This window comes from Daucus carota, chromosome 4 (assembly GCF_001625215.2).
Source record: "Daucus carota subsp. sativus chromosome 4, DH1 v3.0, whole genome shotgun sequence".
NCBI lineage: Eukaryota > Viridiplantae > Streptophyta > Magnoliopsida > Apiales > Apiaceae > Daucus > Daucus carota.
Genome location: NC_030384.2, coordinates 17,730,234 through 17,746,210, shown reverse-complemented (window position 1 = coordinate 17,746,210; position 15,977 = coordinate 17,730,234). Strand labels below are relative to the sequence as shown.

General features: G+C 31.5%; 2 protein-coding genes across 3 annotated transcripts; one reads left to right on the top strand and one right to left on the bottom strand.

Annotated features, from left to right (window-relative positions):
• Positions 1-3,643: 3,643 nt before the first annotated feature.
• Positions 3,644-5,886, bottom strand: LOC108216936 (uncharacterized). The gene is made up of 5 exons (XM_017389796.1): positions 5,840-5,886; positions 4,970-5,795; positions 4,061-4,819; positions 3,895-3,986; positions 3,644-3,818 (listed from the first exon to the last, which is right to left on the bottom strand). Exons 1-5 carry the CDS (start codon positions 5,884-5,886, stop codon positions 3,644-3,646), a joined length of 1,899 nt encoding a protein of 632 aa, XP_017245285.1.
• A 2,526-nt stretch (positions 5,887-8,412) lies between these two features.
• Positions 8,413-13,735, top strand: LOC108217690 (probable nucleoredoxin 1). 2 transcript variants are annotated; one of them, XM_017390571.2, is made up of 5 exons: positions 8,413-8,630; positions 8,711-8,814; positions 9,378-9,923; positions 12,104-12,607; positions 12,769-13,735. In XM_017390571.2, exons 1-5 carry the CDS (start codon positions 8,522-8,524, stop codon positions 13,276-13,278), a joined length of 1,773 nt encoding a protein of 590 aa, XP_017246060.1. In that variant the 5' UTR covers positions 8,413-8,521; the 3' UTR covers positions 13,279-13,735. The 2 variants fall into 2 exon arrangements, with proteins under 2 accessions (XP_017246060.1, XP_017246059.1); XM_017390570.2 differs by having other exon boundaries at positions 8,705-8,814.
• Positions 13,736-15,977: the final 2,242 nt, after the last annotated feature.

Genomic DNA, 15,977 nt, shown 5'->3' with positions numbered 1-15,977 from the left:
GAGGAAATCAAACCATCACATATGAACAAGGCAAATTAACTACTGAAATTGATCGATAAATCTGCTAAAATCCCATGACAATGATTAGTTCATAATCGAACTTCTCATCATCATGGGTTCGAATGTAAACATGGTACTGAATAGGAAAAACAAAGTCAAAGTACTAGAATAAGAGTTAAGAAACAAATCCGAAACGAGCATCCAAAGTTACGCCTACTTCGAATAATTACAAAAGTGAAAAGTATGAAATCGATCTTGATCTTCTCCGTAGCCGTCACGTGCTCCTTAGAATGTTTCTAGGTTATCTTTTAAGTTCCCTAAGTCCTCCTTTAAGTTTCCCAGCAAACGGGCCTTTAAACGGATCAAAAACGGGCAAAACGGGCCAAAATTCCCGCTCAGGTCGTGGGGCGGCCGCGCCAGAGTTGGGGCGGGCGCGCCAACGGGGCGGCCGCGCCAAAGTGGCAGCCCTGACGTCCAACCTTTACGCGTCCGTATCTTTCTCCTCGAGCATCCGATTGCTTCACCGTTTTTTTTTCAATTAAAGCTATGATTCCCCTCTTCGTTCTCCTTCCAAGAAACCTACACAACACAACACTAAAACATATCAAAAATATCAAAAGCTTGAGGCCATTCCATCAATTTAAGTCAAAACGAAGGCTTCCAAGTTGATAAAAAATCCACTTATCACACCCCCAAACTTAAACCGATGCTTGTCCTCAAGCATAGACACACACACAAAAACTACTAACGCAATGCATGAATGCAACTAAATGCCTACATCTAATCGAATCATGAAGTGTAATCCTTGTTAACATAGCATCCTCAGAATATGCAACATTCTCGGCATTCATCTTTTTCACATATTAGCCATGTCCTCTTCCACTACAAGTGTGAAGTGCATCGTGTGTGCTAGCATGCTCTCTAGTGAAACAAAACAAAGACCATCAAACTTCAACAGAGTCCTCACTATGAGCCGTTAATCAGAATCAGGTTTAAACACTTCTTTACTAAAGAGTCAACTACAATTTAGGGTCACTAAAGAATTCCTATGCCTCTCCTATTTTTTTCTATTTTTTTTCTTGCTAAGTCTAAGGTTGGGACGCTTCTCAGTGCAAGTGAGTCACGACCGCCATTCGACTTCGCTTATTCTATTTTTTTTCTTATTTTTTTTTAGATCAAGTAATTCTCCAGTAATCAAAGGTTGTGAAAGGTCACCAAGAATTTGCTTATTCTAATACATATGCACTTAATACCAGCACAAGTACATGAATCGTCCCTTTCACATGACATTGCATTCTACCCATGATCTCAAAGGAGTACTTGATGTACTTTTTATTCTTTTTTTTTTTTTTTTTAGAAAGGCATATTCATCCCTTAACTCCCCCAAACTTAAGATTTACAAACTCTAAGTTCAAAAAGGGAATACTCCAAACTCTACGCCCGACTCAACGCGAGGACTCAAGAAATAAGTTAGTCTAAGTCTTATCTCTAGAGCATAAGTGTAATTACAATTTTCACACAAGCAATTTCCAAGTAACAAGGCATCACATATGAGCAATACTACTAGCCAAGAAATTATGCACATAAACTCATCATAGGATATCAACTTGGGAAACACTTCAAGATTCATGCAAATGCAACTATATGAAACTCCTAACACACACTAACACAAGCATATATATGAAACAAAACTAACTAATATGTAACAATATGAAAGAATATGCTAAACTATATGCAACATGCAACCTATATGAACACACACATCACTACTAGTCCTTAGATTACCACCCCCAAACTTAAAATATTCAATGTCCTCATTGAAGGTGATAAAAAGGATCGAATATACCTAGAAGGAGCCATAACCATCACTCTCCTCACCCTCATCAGGTGAAGAGTCAGCTGGAGGATAAACCATATCAGCACGTAATGTTTTTATGAAACTTTTTTTTAAATCTATATGTTTTATTTTAAATATGTGCTGACTTGCAAAAAAAAAAATACAGTTTCCTGCTCTGGATACAAAGCAAAGTGAGGAAAATTACATATTATTTTGCGAAGTCCTCAAAGATGTGCTGTCAAAATGTCCTATAGAATTGAAAGATGCTGATATGGTAAGAGAAACAAAAACAAATAATAACATATTACACAAAATTACACATGTTAATTTTACCTTTTTTAAATACTTTTTAGGCCTTTTTCCCACTCAACAAGGATGAGCACTACTATTTGGCTGTCTTTAATCTTAAAAATGGGGGATATGATATTATTGACAACAAGAGGAGGTCAATAAATGCAACAAAGACATGCTATGGTGGTCTTCCAAAGAGACTGGTAAGTATAAGTACATTATTCTCTGTGAAATAATATATTTTTGTTGTAATGTTTTTTAATATAATTCTGTTTTACTCTCTTTATAGCATAATTACTTTACCAAATATTTGGAGGAGAATGGACATGCTAACTTGTCAGAAAGAATTAAGAAAGTGAAGCCTTCTTTCCTGAGGATGGCATGGCAAACAAAAGAGAATTCAACAGATTGTGGTATTTTTCTCATGAGACACATGGAAACTTACCAAGGTGATAGCAAAAATTGGAATGCTGGCTTGAGTGTGGAAGGGGTAATAATCGTTTTTTTATTGAAATTCACATTTATCAAACTGTTGACTGTGTAATAATTATTTTGTTTTCTTTTCATAATTAATTTCAGGCAGTTCAGGACAGAGAAATTCTCCGACTTAGGGTCAAGTACAACCATGCTATACTTTCCTCAGAGTTCAATGAAAACAGAGAACAAATATTGGCAGAAGGACATGGGATTTTCATTCAGAAGGAAGAAGGAAAGCGCCAGAAAAAGTTGCTGGCTGAACAGTAACTGAAGGCAAGTACTGACGCCAAAAAATCACTGAAGAAACTGAGCTTTTTAAAAAATCTGCAAAGTAGTGATCCTGATTAGAACAATTCAGCTGTGATATTATTTGTAATGGAATACTAGTAATCATTTCCCTGTTTCTGTATATAATTAAATTTGACTATGCTCATATTTGGTAAAATTTCGAATGCTATTGCTGTAAATGTTATTAATCTCTTATCTATTCATATTTATAGCATCTTTGTGTTAGTGATTTTCATATTTATCATTAATTAATTGAAGAAAATTACAGATATCACTAAGTTACACAACATGTATCACTACTTTGAAAAATAACTTTTAGTAATATAAAAAGTAAGTATCACTTTTACACTAATCATGTATTAGTAATTTATGACACAGTTATCACAAATTTATAAGAACATGTGACTAACATATATTCCAAAAAGAACATCAAATGATATCTAACTTTGCAGGGCCTAATAATTCTGTCTTTATATCACACATGTAATTTATTTTCAAAGAAATATGTAAAGTACTTTACTTCAGAAATGATAACGTATCAATTATATTCAAGACAGTCAATATGAATTTATAACTATTTCTTCTTCTTTGGATTTCTGCATGTCCTCCTATTATGCCCTACTTGATCGCATCTGCTACATTTGATCAACTTCACTGTACATTTCTCCTTCTCCCAAAAAGCTTTATATCTTTTCTTCTTTGGCCTACCAGCTCGAATTCTTCCTTCAGGAGGATTTACTCTCAAACAGCTTACTGATTCTGGAATTTCCCATTTTCTTTGTTGCCAAGAGGATACACAGTCTCCTTGTAAGTTGCAACCATACTGTCCTTTTGAAAATAGATTGAGCAGTAGCCATATGGATCAATATTTGCTTTCAAAAATACTGCTATAGCATGTGAACATGGCATCTGATCCATTTGGAACCTGAAATATTTAATTTACAAATAGTATTTTAAAATTTGAAATATATATGTAACTAATCAACAATAATTGTGTAGACCTTTTGCAAGTGCAAGTTCTTGCACTTATATCAACCACATTTTTTCTGTCCCCATTCGTCACTTCAAATAAAATTTCATTTGTTGGATTCACCTACAAAAAATATTATATTTTAGTGAAAATAAGATTGAAAAAAAAAGTTGAATGTTAAAGGTCAAAGAGTGTACTGTCAGGGGCATAGAGAAGTGATAGTTCTTCTTCATCATTTCTTCATATTTCCTAGTTAGCCTTGTTGATGTAGAAGCTGCTTCTATCCTGTTTTTGTAACTCCATTTCTGCATCAAAGCTCGTAGACTTTCTAACATTGTACAAATAGGTAGCTCTCTGATCGACATTGTTACGGAATTTAATAATTCCGCGACATTTGATGTCATATTTGAATATCTGTTGTTCCCTGAATGCACTTTAGACCATTTCTGGAAACCAACCTCTTCTAAAAGCGAAATCACCCTTTTGTCAATCCTTTGTAACTCTTTCATGTGATAGTTAAACTTTTTCAAACTGTATGCATTTGCCGCAGATAAGAATGCATCTTTTATGCTCTTCAAATTCTTCTTGAATTTAGTTTTTATATTCCCCAAAAGATGAAATATGCAGTATACATTTGGCACTTGACAATATACTTTGTTAACTGCTTTTGCAATACTTTCATGTCCGTCCGATACTACAATCATGTCTTCCCTTGCTCCAAAAGCTTTTCTAAACTTCTCAAAAAACCATTCCCATGACAGATCATTTTCAGAATTAACAACAGCAAACGCTAGTGGATATATTTTTCCACCCGCATCTTGAGTTGCTGCTACCAACAAAGTACCTCCATATGCTGATTTCAAAAATGTTCCATCCACAACTACAACAGGTATGCAATAACTCCAGCCTTTAATTGAAGAATTTAGTGCTACAAACACATAAAGAAAGCGATTATCCTGCTCCAATTACAATTCCACAACTGATCCTTGATTTGTAGTGTATAGCATATACAAATATTTGTATAGTTTTGCAAAGGACTCAGTTGCATTTCCTCTCATTATATCTAAAGCTCTTTCTTTGGATCTCCAAGCTTTGTTGTAGTTTACTTCCACATTGAAATCATGCTTCATATCTCTGACTATATCTGCGACACTGTATTTCGTCTTAATATTTGAAAACTTGTGTCGAATGATATCTGCAATAACAATTGTGCTTGCCTGTCTTTGACTCTTAAACCTTACATCAAGAGAACAAGTATGAGTCTCAATAAACCTTCGAATTATGAAGTGATCTGTTTTGCCATATTTTGACGCACGCAACAACCAACTACAATTTTTGTCATAACAAATCAAATAGTACTCAATGTTGCTAGATTTCTTAACCCTAAACTGAAAATTGTTGTTGATTGCATAGAGACTTAGGACCATCTGCAAAGTTTCCTTGTCTTTGTAAATCTGATGCAACCTTAAATCTTTATTCTGCTTGTTGCTTATTATATCATCCTTTGAAATGTCTATTATATCAACTTCAGAAATTGCCTCAGTTGACATTTCAATAATCTGGCTTGATACATCTTCTGCATAATCCACATAACTATCAACAATTTCTTTACTACTTCCTTCAGAATTATTTCTTGAGTTATTGCATGAGAATCCATCTGTACTTGCACCTTCTATGCACATATCATCACCAGATAACTCTTTTATATATGAAGATGAAGATTGCTGCATAACTCCAACTTTTGTTGTAATCGAAAGAGGATATGTAGTGATTTCTGAATCTCTCCTTTTCAGCTCAATGTAGAAACACACATTCTGATCATCATTTATCTTAAAAGCAGGATAGCCATCCTTTACTTGATACTCAATTATCACTGAAGTGTCAGGTACAAGCTTCAGTTCTTTGCATATAATTTCCAAAAGTTTTGCATAGCTGCAGTTTAATGGCAACAGAATCCCAAAAACTTGAAAATCAACATATCCCAATGGCCATTGTGTTGAACTATTGTAGGAATATTATCCATACCTACAGTAAACAATATTCAATAAAAAACAATCATTTATCACTAAAATATAAGAGATATCACTAAATTATTGACAACATATCACCAATCAAGCAACATAATATCAGATATCTGTAAATTACAAATTTGATATTATCAAATTACTAACTTTATATCACTAATAAAAATTGAAAATCAACAACAGTAACAAGACAAAAAGATCATATATCACTGAATTACTAATGTGATATAACTCGAAATAAGTAAAAGTTAAGAATAAGAACAAGACAAGAGAAAAAATCAATTTTATACAAAAATCTACTGAAAATAAGAATATAACAAGCATATTCTGTGTTTCTAACGATTTCTTGTTCTATTCTTGAATCATTACGACTCAATTTTAGAATAAATCGATTCAACATTATCAGATAAAACTGTATCGAATCGATATTAACATGAAATTCGAATCTAAACTACATAAAATACAGTTTTAGACATATATATAAGTTCACGAATATGTAAGCAATAAAAATCGCACCTTGATATAGAGATACACGAAATCGTAATCGAAAATTTTCAAAGCCTGTGTTTGAGAGATGAATCGTTCGAGTCGCAGCTGTTTGTAGTGAAGATCAGTCGAAGAAAACGTGAAAAAAGATGAAGAAATCGCAAGTTTTGAGCGATTTTTGAGAGAGTTTGAGCGAGAGAGGCGAGAGAGAGTTGCGCGAGGAGAGAGAAAAGAAACGCGCGGTTATAACGGAACTAACGGCCCAATACTATTTAAAGACAAATTTGCAATTTTTTTAATAGAAAATAGTAAATTTGCAAATTAGTTAGTATATTTGCAAATTAGTTCAAAAACTGAAAATATTTGTGCAATTTTTTACTTTTTTCAGTATATTTTTGAAAAAACCCCTTAATAATGTACCTTATTTTAAATATAGTTTAAGATATAATGAATAAAATATTTTTCGACTAAGAATTCTATAACTCATAAAAATTAAATTTTATAAATAATTTATTAAAAAATTGGTAAGAGATTCATTTAGAGATCTATTAAGAAATAATTTGAGATATTCTAAGTAATATACATAGATTATTCAAGTGTTAAAAGATCAATTAAAATATTGAGTTATAATAAGTGATTATTTAAAAGATACTTCAAAAGATCTACTAAGAGATTATTTGAAATATTTATTTAAAAATAAATATAAATATTTTATTTTAAATAAATTACTTTGAATAATCTTCATTTTTAAAAAACAACTTCTTAAGAGGTTTATTAAAAAAAATTGCTAAAAAAACTGGTAAGAGATTAATTGACACATTATTTATATTATTTATACGAAGTTTGACATAGTGTGTAATGTTAAGAGATCATTTGAATTATTATTTATTAATTCTTGAAAAACCTTTTAAAAAAATCAAATTAAGATATGCTAATATTTTTAAAATAAATATATCTGAATATTTATAAAATTTATGATGATAGTAGAATAAGATATTTTTATTTAAATATAGCTTAATATATAATGAATAATATATATTTTAACTGATAAATCTGAAATTCTTGCAAAATTAATTTTTAAAATGATTTATTAAGTGATTTGTAAAGAGATCTATTAAGAAATAATTTGAGATATCTTTTTTTTTTTAGATAAGCAAATAATTTGAGATATCTTAAATAATATCCATAAATTATTTAAGAGAAACGTTAAGAGATCATTTGAAGTATTTAATTATAATAAATTAATATAATATATTAAAATATTTATATTTTACTTGGAATGATCTCCTAATGAATCTATACTATATTATTAAAGCCGAAATTAAAATTTTTAGCACCTGCTTTTTTGTACTGGACTTATTTAATTGCTTTTAACTAATTACCCTTATTTAAAATTAATAAAGTGAAAATAATATTAATCACATATTATTTTATTCTATTTCATTATATATTTTACAATGTTATATGTTAATCAAACTAATATGTGCTTTGAAACAAATATGTGCTTTGCACGGGTGCTAAACTAGTCATATATTAAACATTGAAATTATATATGTTATAAGGGATTTGTGTGGTTGGGTCGTCGAGGGTATATCTGTCGGTTCATATATATTAATAAATAATAAAAATAAAAGTATTGTCCATCTGTACATTTATTGCAAAATTGGGAATGGAGTTTGAAAATATTATTTTTTAAGTTTTTGAAAACAAATACATCTACTATAAGAAAGTTAGAGTGGATGAATATAAAAATAAGGAACATTAATAATTTTAAAAATAGAAAAATATTTCATTAATAAAACATAATAATAATAAAATTAAGTGTCATAAAATTGGCAGTAAAGTTAATAATTATAATTTTATAGTTATGTTGAAAAGTTTTATTCTAAATTAATATAAATTATTTATTTTCAAATAATAATAAAGGTTTTTGGACTTATAATTTTTCATTTTCTCGTTGGAAAGAGGTAGAGGGCATTACTTTATAGTTGGAGGGAATTTCAAAATCCCAAGCTATTCAAGACAAACAAAGATTGAAAAGATAAAACTACCCTCAATCTATAATTTGACAACATGTTTATCCCCTTTTCTATCTATTCTGTATAAACTCGTCCATTTGAGAAGAACGAAGAAGAAGAATTGGCAGCAATGGTGGCATCGATGTGTTTGAGAAGATTGATGTGCCGGAGAAAAGAATTCGCGACGAATTATAATAATTTTAACAATTATAATACAACAAAAGTATCAACCTCCAGAGGTAACTTTCTTTTACTAGCTCTATAGTAGTAGTAGTAACTGTTTTTGTGATTCTATATTGATGTTATGATGAAGCAAAAGAAAGATGTGACAAGAGAATTGAAAAAGGAGATTTTGTTGATTTATCAACACTTCTGTTCACTGCAAACAGAGATTACCTAGTCAAGTACAATCACCCCCAACAGGTATGTGTGAATTGAATATGATATGTTATGGCCTTGGTATCTAAACCCCGTTAATTCATATACATCATTTGTTTGCTTCAAATTAGTCCCTCGTTGCAAATATGACTCCATTTACTCCTTATTTAAAATGTTTGTATCAACAAGGTCATTTTTCAATGACTAAATTGATGCAAATTTTAAATTTTTAATAATGAAATTGATACATATATTCTAATTGCTAATAAATTGAGTCATTTTCGTAATGAGTGGCTAATTTGAAACAAATTAGTGACGTATTTGATACTTAACCCGTTAATTCGCTCACATTTTAACTCCTTGCTCCTGAGTTTAAAAAAAGTAAAGTAATTTCACTGAGTTTTTATATATAATCAAAAAAAAAAAAAAAAACGGAAGCAAGCGGTGATGAATGAAAATTTGACATACTTTTGCTTCAAAAAATTTCAATCCAAAATATATATGAAAGTATTTTACCACATTACTTACTTCCTTTTAAAAAACTCTAGAGCAGGTAAAGAAGGATTTCAGAAAGTTTATGACTTTATGCTTTACTTAATGGATTGTAGGTTAGGGCTGAGCAGTTGGCAGGAAAGGTTATCGGTATATACTTTCTGCCACTACGTTTCCTTTATGATCGTGATGGTAACGAGCACAGCAAAGCCTTAATGGGGACATATAATGATTTGAAGTCTAAGAACTGCTTTGAGGTTGTTTTGGTGGTGGTTGATGAAGAAGATGTTACAAACGAGCCTGGAAAAATAAGTTTCAATCCTTCTCTTGAAGGAAAATTGCAAGATATATTTTCCCGAACTCCATCGTGGCTTGCAATTCCATTCTCAGATATAACATCAAGACAGCGTTTGAAAAGAAAATTTGGTTTCTTTGGTGAATTATATTATCCTAAGGTGGTTCTCATTGATTCAGCAGGGATGGTTTTGGACACTTCTCCTGAAAAACTATTTCAGACCTATGGATATGAGGCTTATCCTTTCAGCGATGAAAGGATATCATTCTTGAAAATTGGAGATAAAACAGCCTTTAGCCAGCCCTCTTTAAAATCACTTCTGGGCTCCTCAGAACGTGACTTTGTCATCTCAAACAAAGGGTACAAGGTATGAATGTACTTGTTATGAAAACTTTTTAATTGTTTGCTTTACTGCAGGGAACGTCAATCCTTTTATTTCTAACAAATTAGGCCTTCTGATTGTCATGTTATTGAACAAAAATAAGTTTGTGCAATGTCTTAAACTAGTTTTTTGTTTATGGTATACAAACTTCTGTTAAAAGCATACTAAATTTAGAGCATATATAGCAATAGTTAAGGGATTATGAATCTCACGAGTGAACAGGGCAATATCAACTATTAACGCCTCTAGCATGTATATTTGCATCGTGTATATTTATGGTTAATATATTTTCTATTGTGGAGATGAATTTAGATGGATATAAAGAGGGATAAACACCATTGATAGTATTTCACATATTATCCGCAGAATAGAAACTCACATGCCAATGACTGAGCTTTCCCTCGTTAAATTCATGAAATTCAGAAGATTTCAGAATCCATCAGTGTATTTTAGTTGTAAAAGCAACATAATCTATTGATTTTTTTTATTTTTTTGGCAAATACTGTGCTATAATCGGGTTTCTCAATACTCATATGAAAGAACCTTAATTTATTTGCATTGTTATATGAACTTTAGTGCCAAATGGATTAATGGGCTAACCAAGTAGTTTGTGGAAGACTTCAAAAATCCTAATTATAGTTTTGATTTAGATTTTCTAATCTGTAAGTAGTGAACATACTTTAGGCATTTCAGAAAGTGGTAATTTTAACACCTTTCAAGATTTAAATTTTTAGCATAATCTTAAACTTATTGGAAAATAACATATTAGAGTTCATTTGAGGAATGAATTGAAGGAGAGATATAGAGAGAATGGCTAAAAGATTCCACATAGTGTAATACTCTACATATCTTATCTATCCAATTTCTACAACTGCCCTCTACAATTAACATGGCTGAGAAAATAAATAACTCTTATTCTAGACAGAACAAGAACAATAACTGATTCCAAGAATGATGATATTGCTATCCCCCTCAAAATCATTCTGCATAACTCAATAACTAATTGCTGTAGATAGTAAGATGGTTTATATGAATACAGTATGTATGCAATTCGAGTTCAAGGTGACGAGTTTTCCAAAAGCAGAAGCTTAGAGAAAACGAGGCTTTTAAGATAGTATTTTGATCTACTTTTTTGGAAAGAAAATATAAATATATGCTAAATCATTCTTCCACCAACTGAGTTTTGCTTTTTTACAAGTCAAGAAAAGTAATCTTTTTTAATATATTTGATTATATTATCCTTCCTTTTATTAATAGATGGATAGTTTATTTTGATTCATGCATATCTACATGTACTTTGTTTTCTGTTAAGGTCAGTTAACCATCAATGAAAACATAGATAATATTGTAATGCTTATGTGTATGGTATACATACAAACAAAGTAACGGAAAATTACAAATTTAAATTGTGAAAAATACACTAAGATTATTGGTCTATTTGAAACGCAAATTCTAGCAACACCAAGCGCACTAACTCAAAGTCTAGCAACACTAAGCACACAATTTGTGTCACCTTGCACCTTAGATGTGCTTTGTCGGAACTTTACGGTTTTGTGTCCTGAATCATAAGTAATCGTCTCCCTAGTAAATGAGGCGTGCCTTTTTTAAGCAACACCAAGCGCACAATCTGGGTCACCTCATGCCTCAAGACGCGCTTCATCTGAACTTTACGGTTTTGTGTCCTGAATAATATGAACTTTACTCCTGAGTACACAACGAGTGCTTTTTAAAACTAAGCTTTAGCAAGGTAGGTGATCGGACTAATGTACTTTTATTTAAAGATAAGACTTGTAGATTAAAATGCCAAATAGTCAAATGACTAGAAGGTTCATTTCCTTTTTCATTTTGTCCAAGTGGTATAATAAGCTGCATCATGAAAATCTGAGTGGGATAACAGAATCACTTCTTCAAATTATAACCAACTTGACATTTATTAACCTAAAGAACTTGAGATTTTAACTGAAATAAGTTAAAAAGATGTTTAGGAACTTGACGTCTAGGTTCCCAATAGCTCAGGTATCCAAAAGTAGTTGTTTTTCCTTCATCTTTAATATCTTATTGGAACCTATGATATTATACTTGTTTCATTTGCACATTGGCATAATGAATTTAGATAAACATTTAATATTTCATTGAATAATTTTCTGCTTGTGATGATAGGATAGGTTCCGATTTACACTCTTGAAGATAAGGTGGTTGCCCTATTTTTTTATGAGGATGGTTATTCACCTGATCACTTTACAAGCAAACTGAAGATGTATTATGCAGAATTGAAAAGGAGGAATGAAAATTTTGAGGTTATCCTACTTTACCTTTATGACACATATCTAACTATAAGTTCCACAAGTGAAGAAACATTCCGGAAAACTTTTAATACTATGCCTTGGCTGGCTCTCCCATATAAAGACCCGGCTGTTAAGAAGTTGAGGCGGGTTTTTGGTTATCCCTACGAGGAAGAGGATGAATCTCTATATGATCCTACCCTTGTAATTGTTGGGCCTCGTCCAGATATCATCGAGCCAGGTTTGGCAACCATCTTGAGGGGATATGACGCAAACCTATTCATGTATGAGGAATCTAAAAAGCCAGAGGGGGGAAGAGTTTGGGAACTGAAGTTGGAGATGCTCTGTAGTTCAGAGACTGTCTTCCAAAAAAATGATGGGTCCCAGGTTAATAATTTATTTCTTCCAAACTCCAAGTTCATGTTATCACTCTTTACTTACAAGTTCATCCCCCCAGCCCCATAAGGCTTGCTTTTTAAGTTTATATTATCATACTTACAGTTTTAGCATGATGTCTTATTCATGTGATTATAAAATCACATTTATAGGTTCAATTCTCTCAGCTTGCGGGAAAGAGAATCATATTTTTGTTCGAGGGTGATTATCCTGAATATGATGGTGTCTATTTCCGAAAGACTTTAGAAAAGAAGTATATGCATATGAAGGGCACTGCTGATGAGTTTGAAGTGATATATTTTCCCAATAGCAAAGATAAGAACTATAAACGAGTTGCTGATGTGCCATGGTTGGTATCATGTTCAGTTGAGTTGTTACCCGGATGCTCTGATTTTCTTTCTTTCTATGGTAAAAGCTGCAACCGTTACCAATCTTCATTTCTTCTTGCCTTTGACCGAGATGGAAGTCTTGTAAGAAAGACCATATCTCCTCAGTTCGGAAATAATTATTTTCCCTTTTATGCTGATGACGTTGAAACAGAGGCCTTTGATTTCTGCTGGGACACCCTTTTTGAGGGTTTACTGAGACACTCAATTAAACAGATTTATTTTACAGCGGGAGACCTCCTGTTTTGTGTTTATTGTTACCAATGGACGCATTAATTTTGAAGTATCATCGAGTAATCTAGGGAACACACCTTGAATTTGTCTTGGCTTAATAACTGTGTGTGGTTTTTTTAAGGTTAGGTGTAGTTTGTATGAACTTATTGATATTTATTCCGTTTCAAAATGAAATGAACTAAGCATGCTTTAATGAATTAGAAATTTTTTCTGCATCATTGAATGTCAATATTTTGTATATTGAATACAGTACAATTAAATTTTTAATAGAATTCCAAAGGCTAATCTACTATCTACTCTATTTATTATTGGAGAACAGCTTAGGTGTTCCTGAGCAAATTTATTTACTGCAAAACTACACAAATATCCGACCCTGCTTCCTAGCCTAAATGCCTAATCCACTCCTGAGTTCTAAATCATAGATACCTCCTCTGTTTGTCTACCCTGTACCCCTGTCCCAATTACCTTAGTTCATCAGTATATACCCTGGACTCTGGTATATTGCAGCCAACTGCAGTCTTCATAAGAAGGTATCAATCCTTCAAACTTTTTTGTTTTGTCATATTATGTTTGATTTATTGGTTCTAGCGGTTATAACAAAAGAAAATAAGTTTGTTTTTCTATTCATTTACCTCTATATTATTGTGTGTAATTTAGTAACAATGATCACCTGCTGGCTGCTGGTACACTTATGCATTTAGTTATTTGTTACAATCTTGTTTTAGTCTATATATAAACCTGTGAAGTTCAGTTCATTACCAAGTCCACATCAAAATCTCTAAATAAGCTGTTCTACCTTACTTGTTTATTGCAATTCTTGCCGAAAATTTCTATGTTTATGCGTGTGCATATTTTTCAGCCTCACCTTGAAGGAATAGTGGCTTCTCAGTTATAAATAAATTTATGTTCCTCCCCTCAAATCCGGTCAGTTCTTTGGTGCTGCAGAACTTAGTATAAAATATAGTATAATAACATCTAGTGGTTATTCGGTTCTTTTTTAAAGATTGGTTTTCTCTTGAGTGTAACCTATCTAATATGTGTTATTTGTTACAGGTGGTTTCTTTTTTATATATTTGTGTTGGTCGGGTATTAAGATTTGGGGCAAGTGGTTAACATTATTATGTATGATCTATCTTTATGCTTTGGTTAAGTATGGACTGAATGTTTATAGGATAATATCTTGGAGTGTTTAGTTTTATGCAGTCTGGGTTTAATGTCAGCTATAAAATTTAGAGGATTAGTAGCCTAAATAAAATATTAATCTTCCCTAAAAAAACTATCTTGGGTTACTGGAGGAACGTGTTAAATAGGCTCTAGAAATGTTAAATCTCATGTTGTAATTGAACATTAAATTAGATAACATATTTTTTTAATAATAACTTTCTCATTTTTTTTTAAATATATAATCTATATAAATTTTGGTAAAATTTGATCAATTTGATTAGTCAAAGTCAAAAAATGATGAGTAATGTGAAATCAAGAGAGTACTCATAAAAAATAAATAAAGCAATAAAATTATGTTTTCAGAGTATTTTGTGTATTTTAATATTGTTAAATTACGAAAATTAAAATAAGTATAGAAAAAGTTCATATATTTATATATTTCACAAGTTCACTTATATAAATTACTTATAATTCACTTTTATAGATTTCATAAATGATTTAAAACAAACTTTTTTTATAACTTATAAGTTAAAAACAAACCTGCCTACCAGTTTTACATAATTTTATGTTAACTTCAAAAGTGAATAACAACATACAATATTAATAACAAAAATATTAGTATACTACATGATATATATTTGTTCGTTTATGTTATTAAATCACTTCAAAATAACAATAAACAGGGGAAAAAGTTGAGAATTGTCATTCCAGGGGTTTAGCAAAACCCCAATTCCATCTTCTAAACTATCCTTTTTGATTCAGTACCGATCATAACCAGGTACTACCTCTGTCTATATATGCAATACAATACAATACATACTCTAATTCTGATTGATATGTGTTCTAGCATACATAATTATCTATAAGAAATTGTCTGCTAATAACTTCTAATTTCATCTTGTTTAAGCTATCAAACTTGAAATCTTTTATGCTTTCAATGTAGTTTAATTGAGTTTTTTGCTTGATTTTCTTCTTGAGATAATGCCACATCAAAATAAACACTCAAACAATTTCACTCAATTGGCAAACCTAACTACAAAAATACAATTTCTAGGTTAAGGATTTGTAAAATCAAGATATGAATTAAGTATTGGGAATTGGAAGTGTAATGTATGTTTACTTTATGTGAACCTTCTTGTTTAGTATAGTCGTAGGTCGGGGTGCGAGAGTTAAGATGATAACAGAATCCTAGAGCTTCCGGTCATATTATATTTTCATTATAATTAAGTATCGTATTACCGTGAATATGATGATATTTTAAGTTGGATGGTCTTTTTCTTCCGATAGCCGGTACATTATTATTTGATCACCTATTCACCTTATACTATACAGAGTCTCAGTGTGACTGTGTGAGACACTAATACATGAGATTAATACAAACCTGAGCCAAATTACCTTTGTACCTTTGTAAGTTTTCTGACGGTATGCTAAATTCAGTGTGAAAGTTTTAGGCCTTAGCCCCTGTAGATCATAGGGAATGAGGCACCACATAGCATATGAACAGCTGTATAGAGACTTTATACTTTACAGAAGTCACTGAGGATGTCAAGAGACGCCTCTTTAATTTAAGGAAAGAT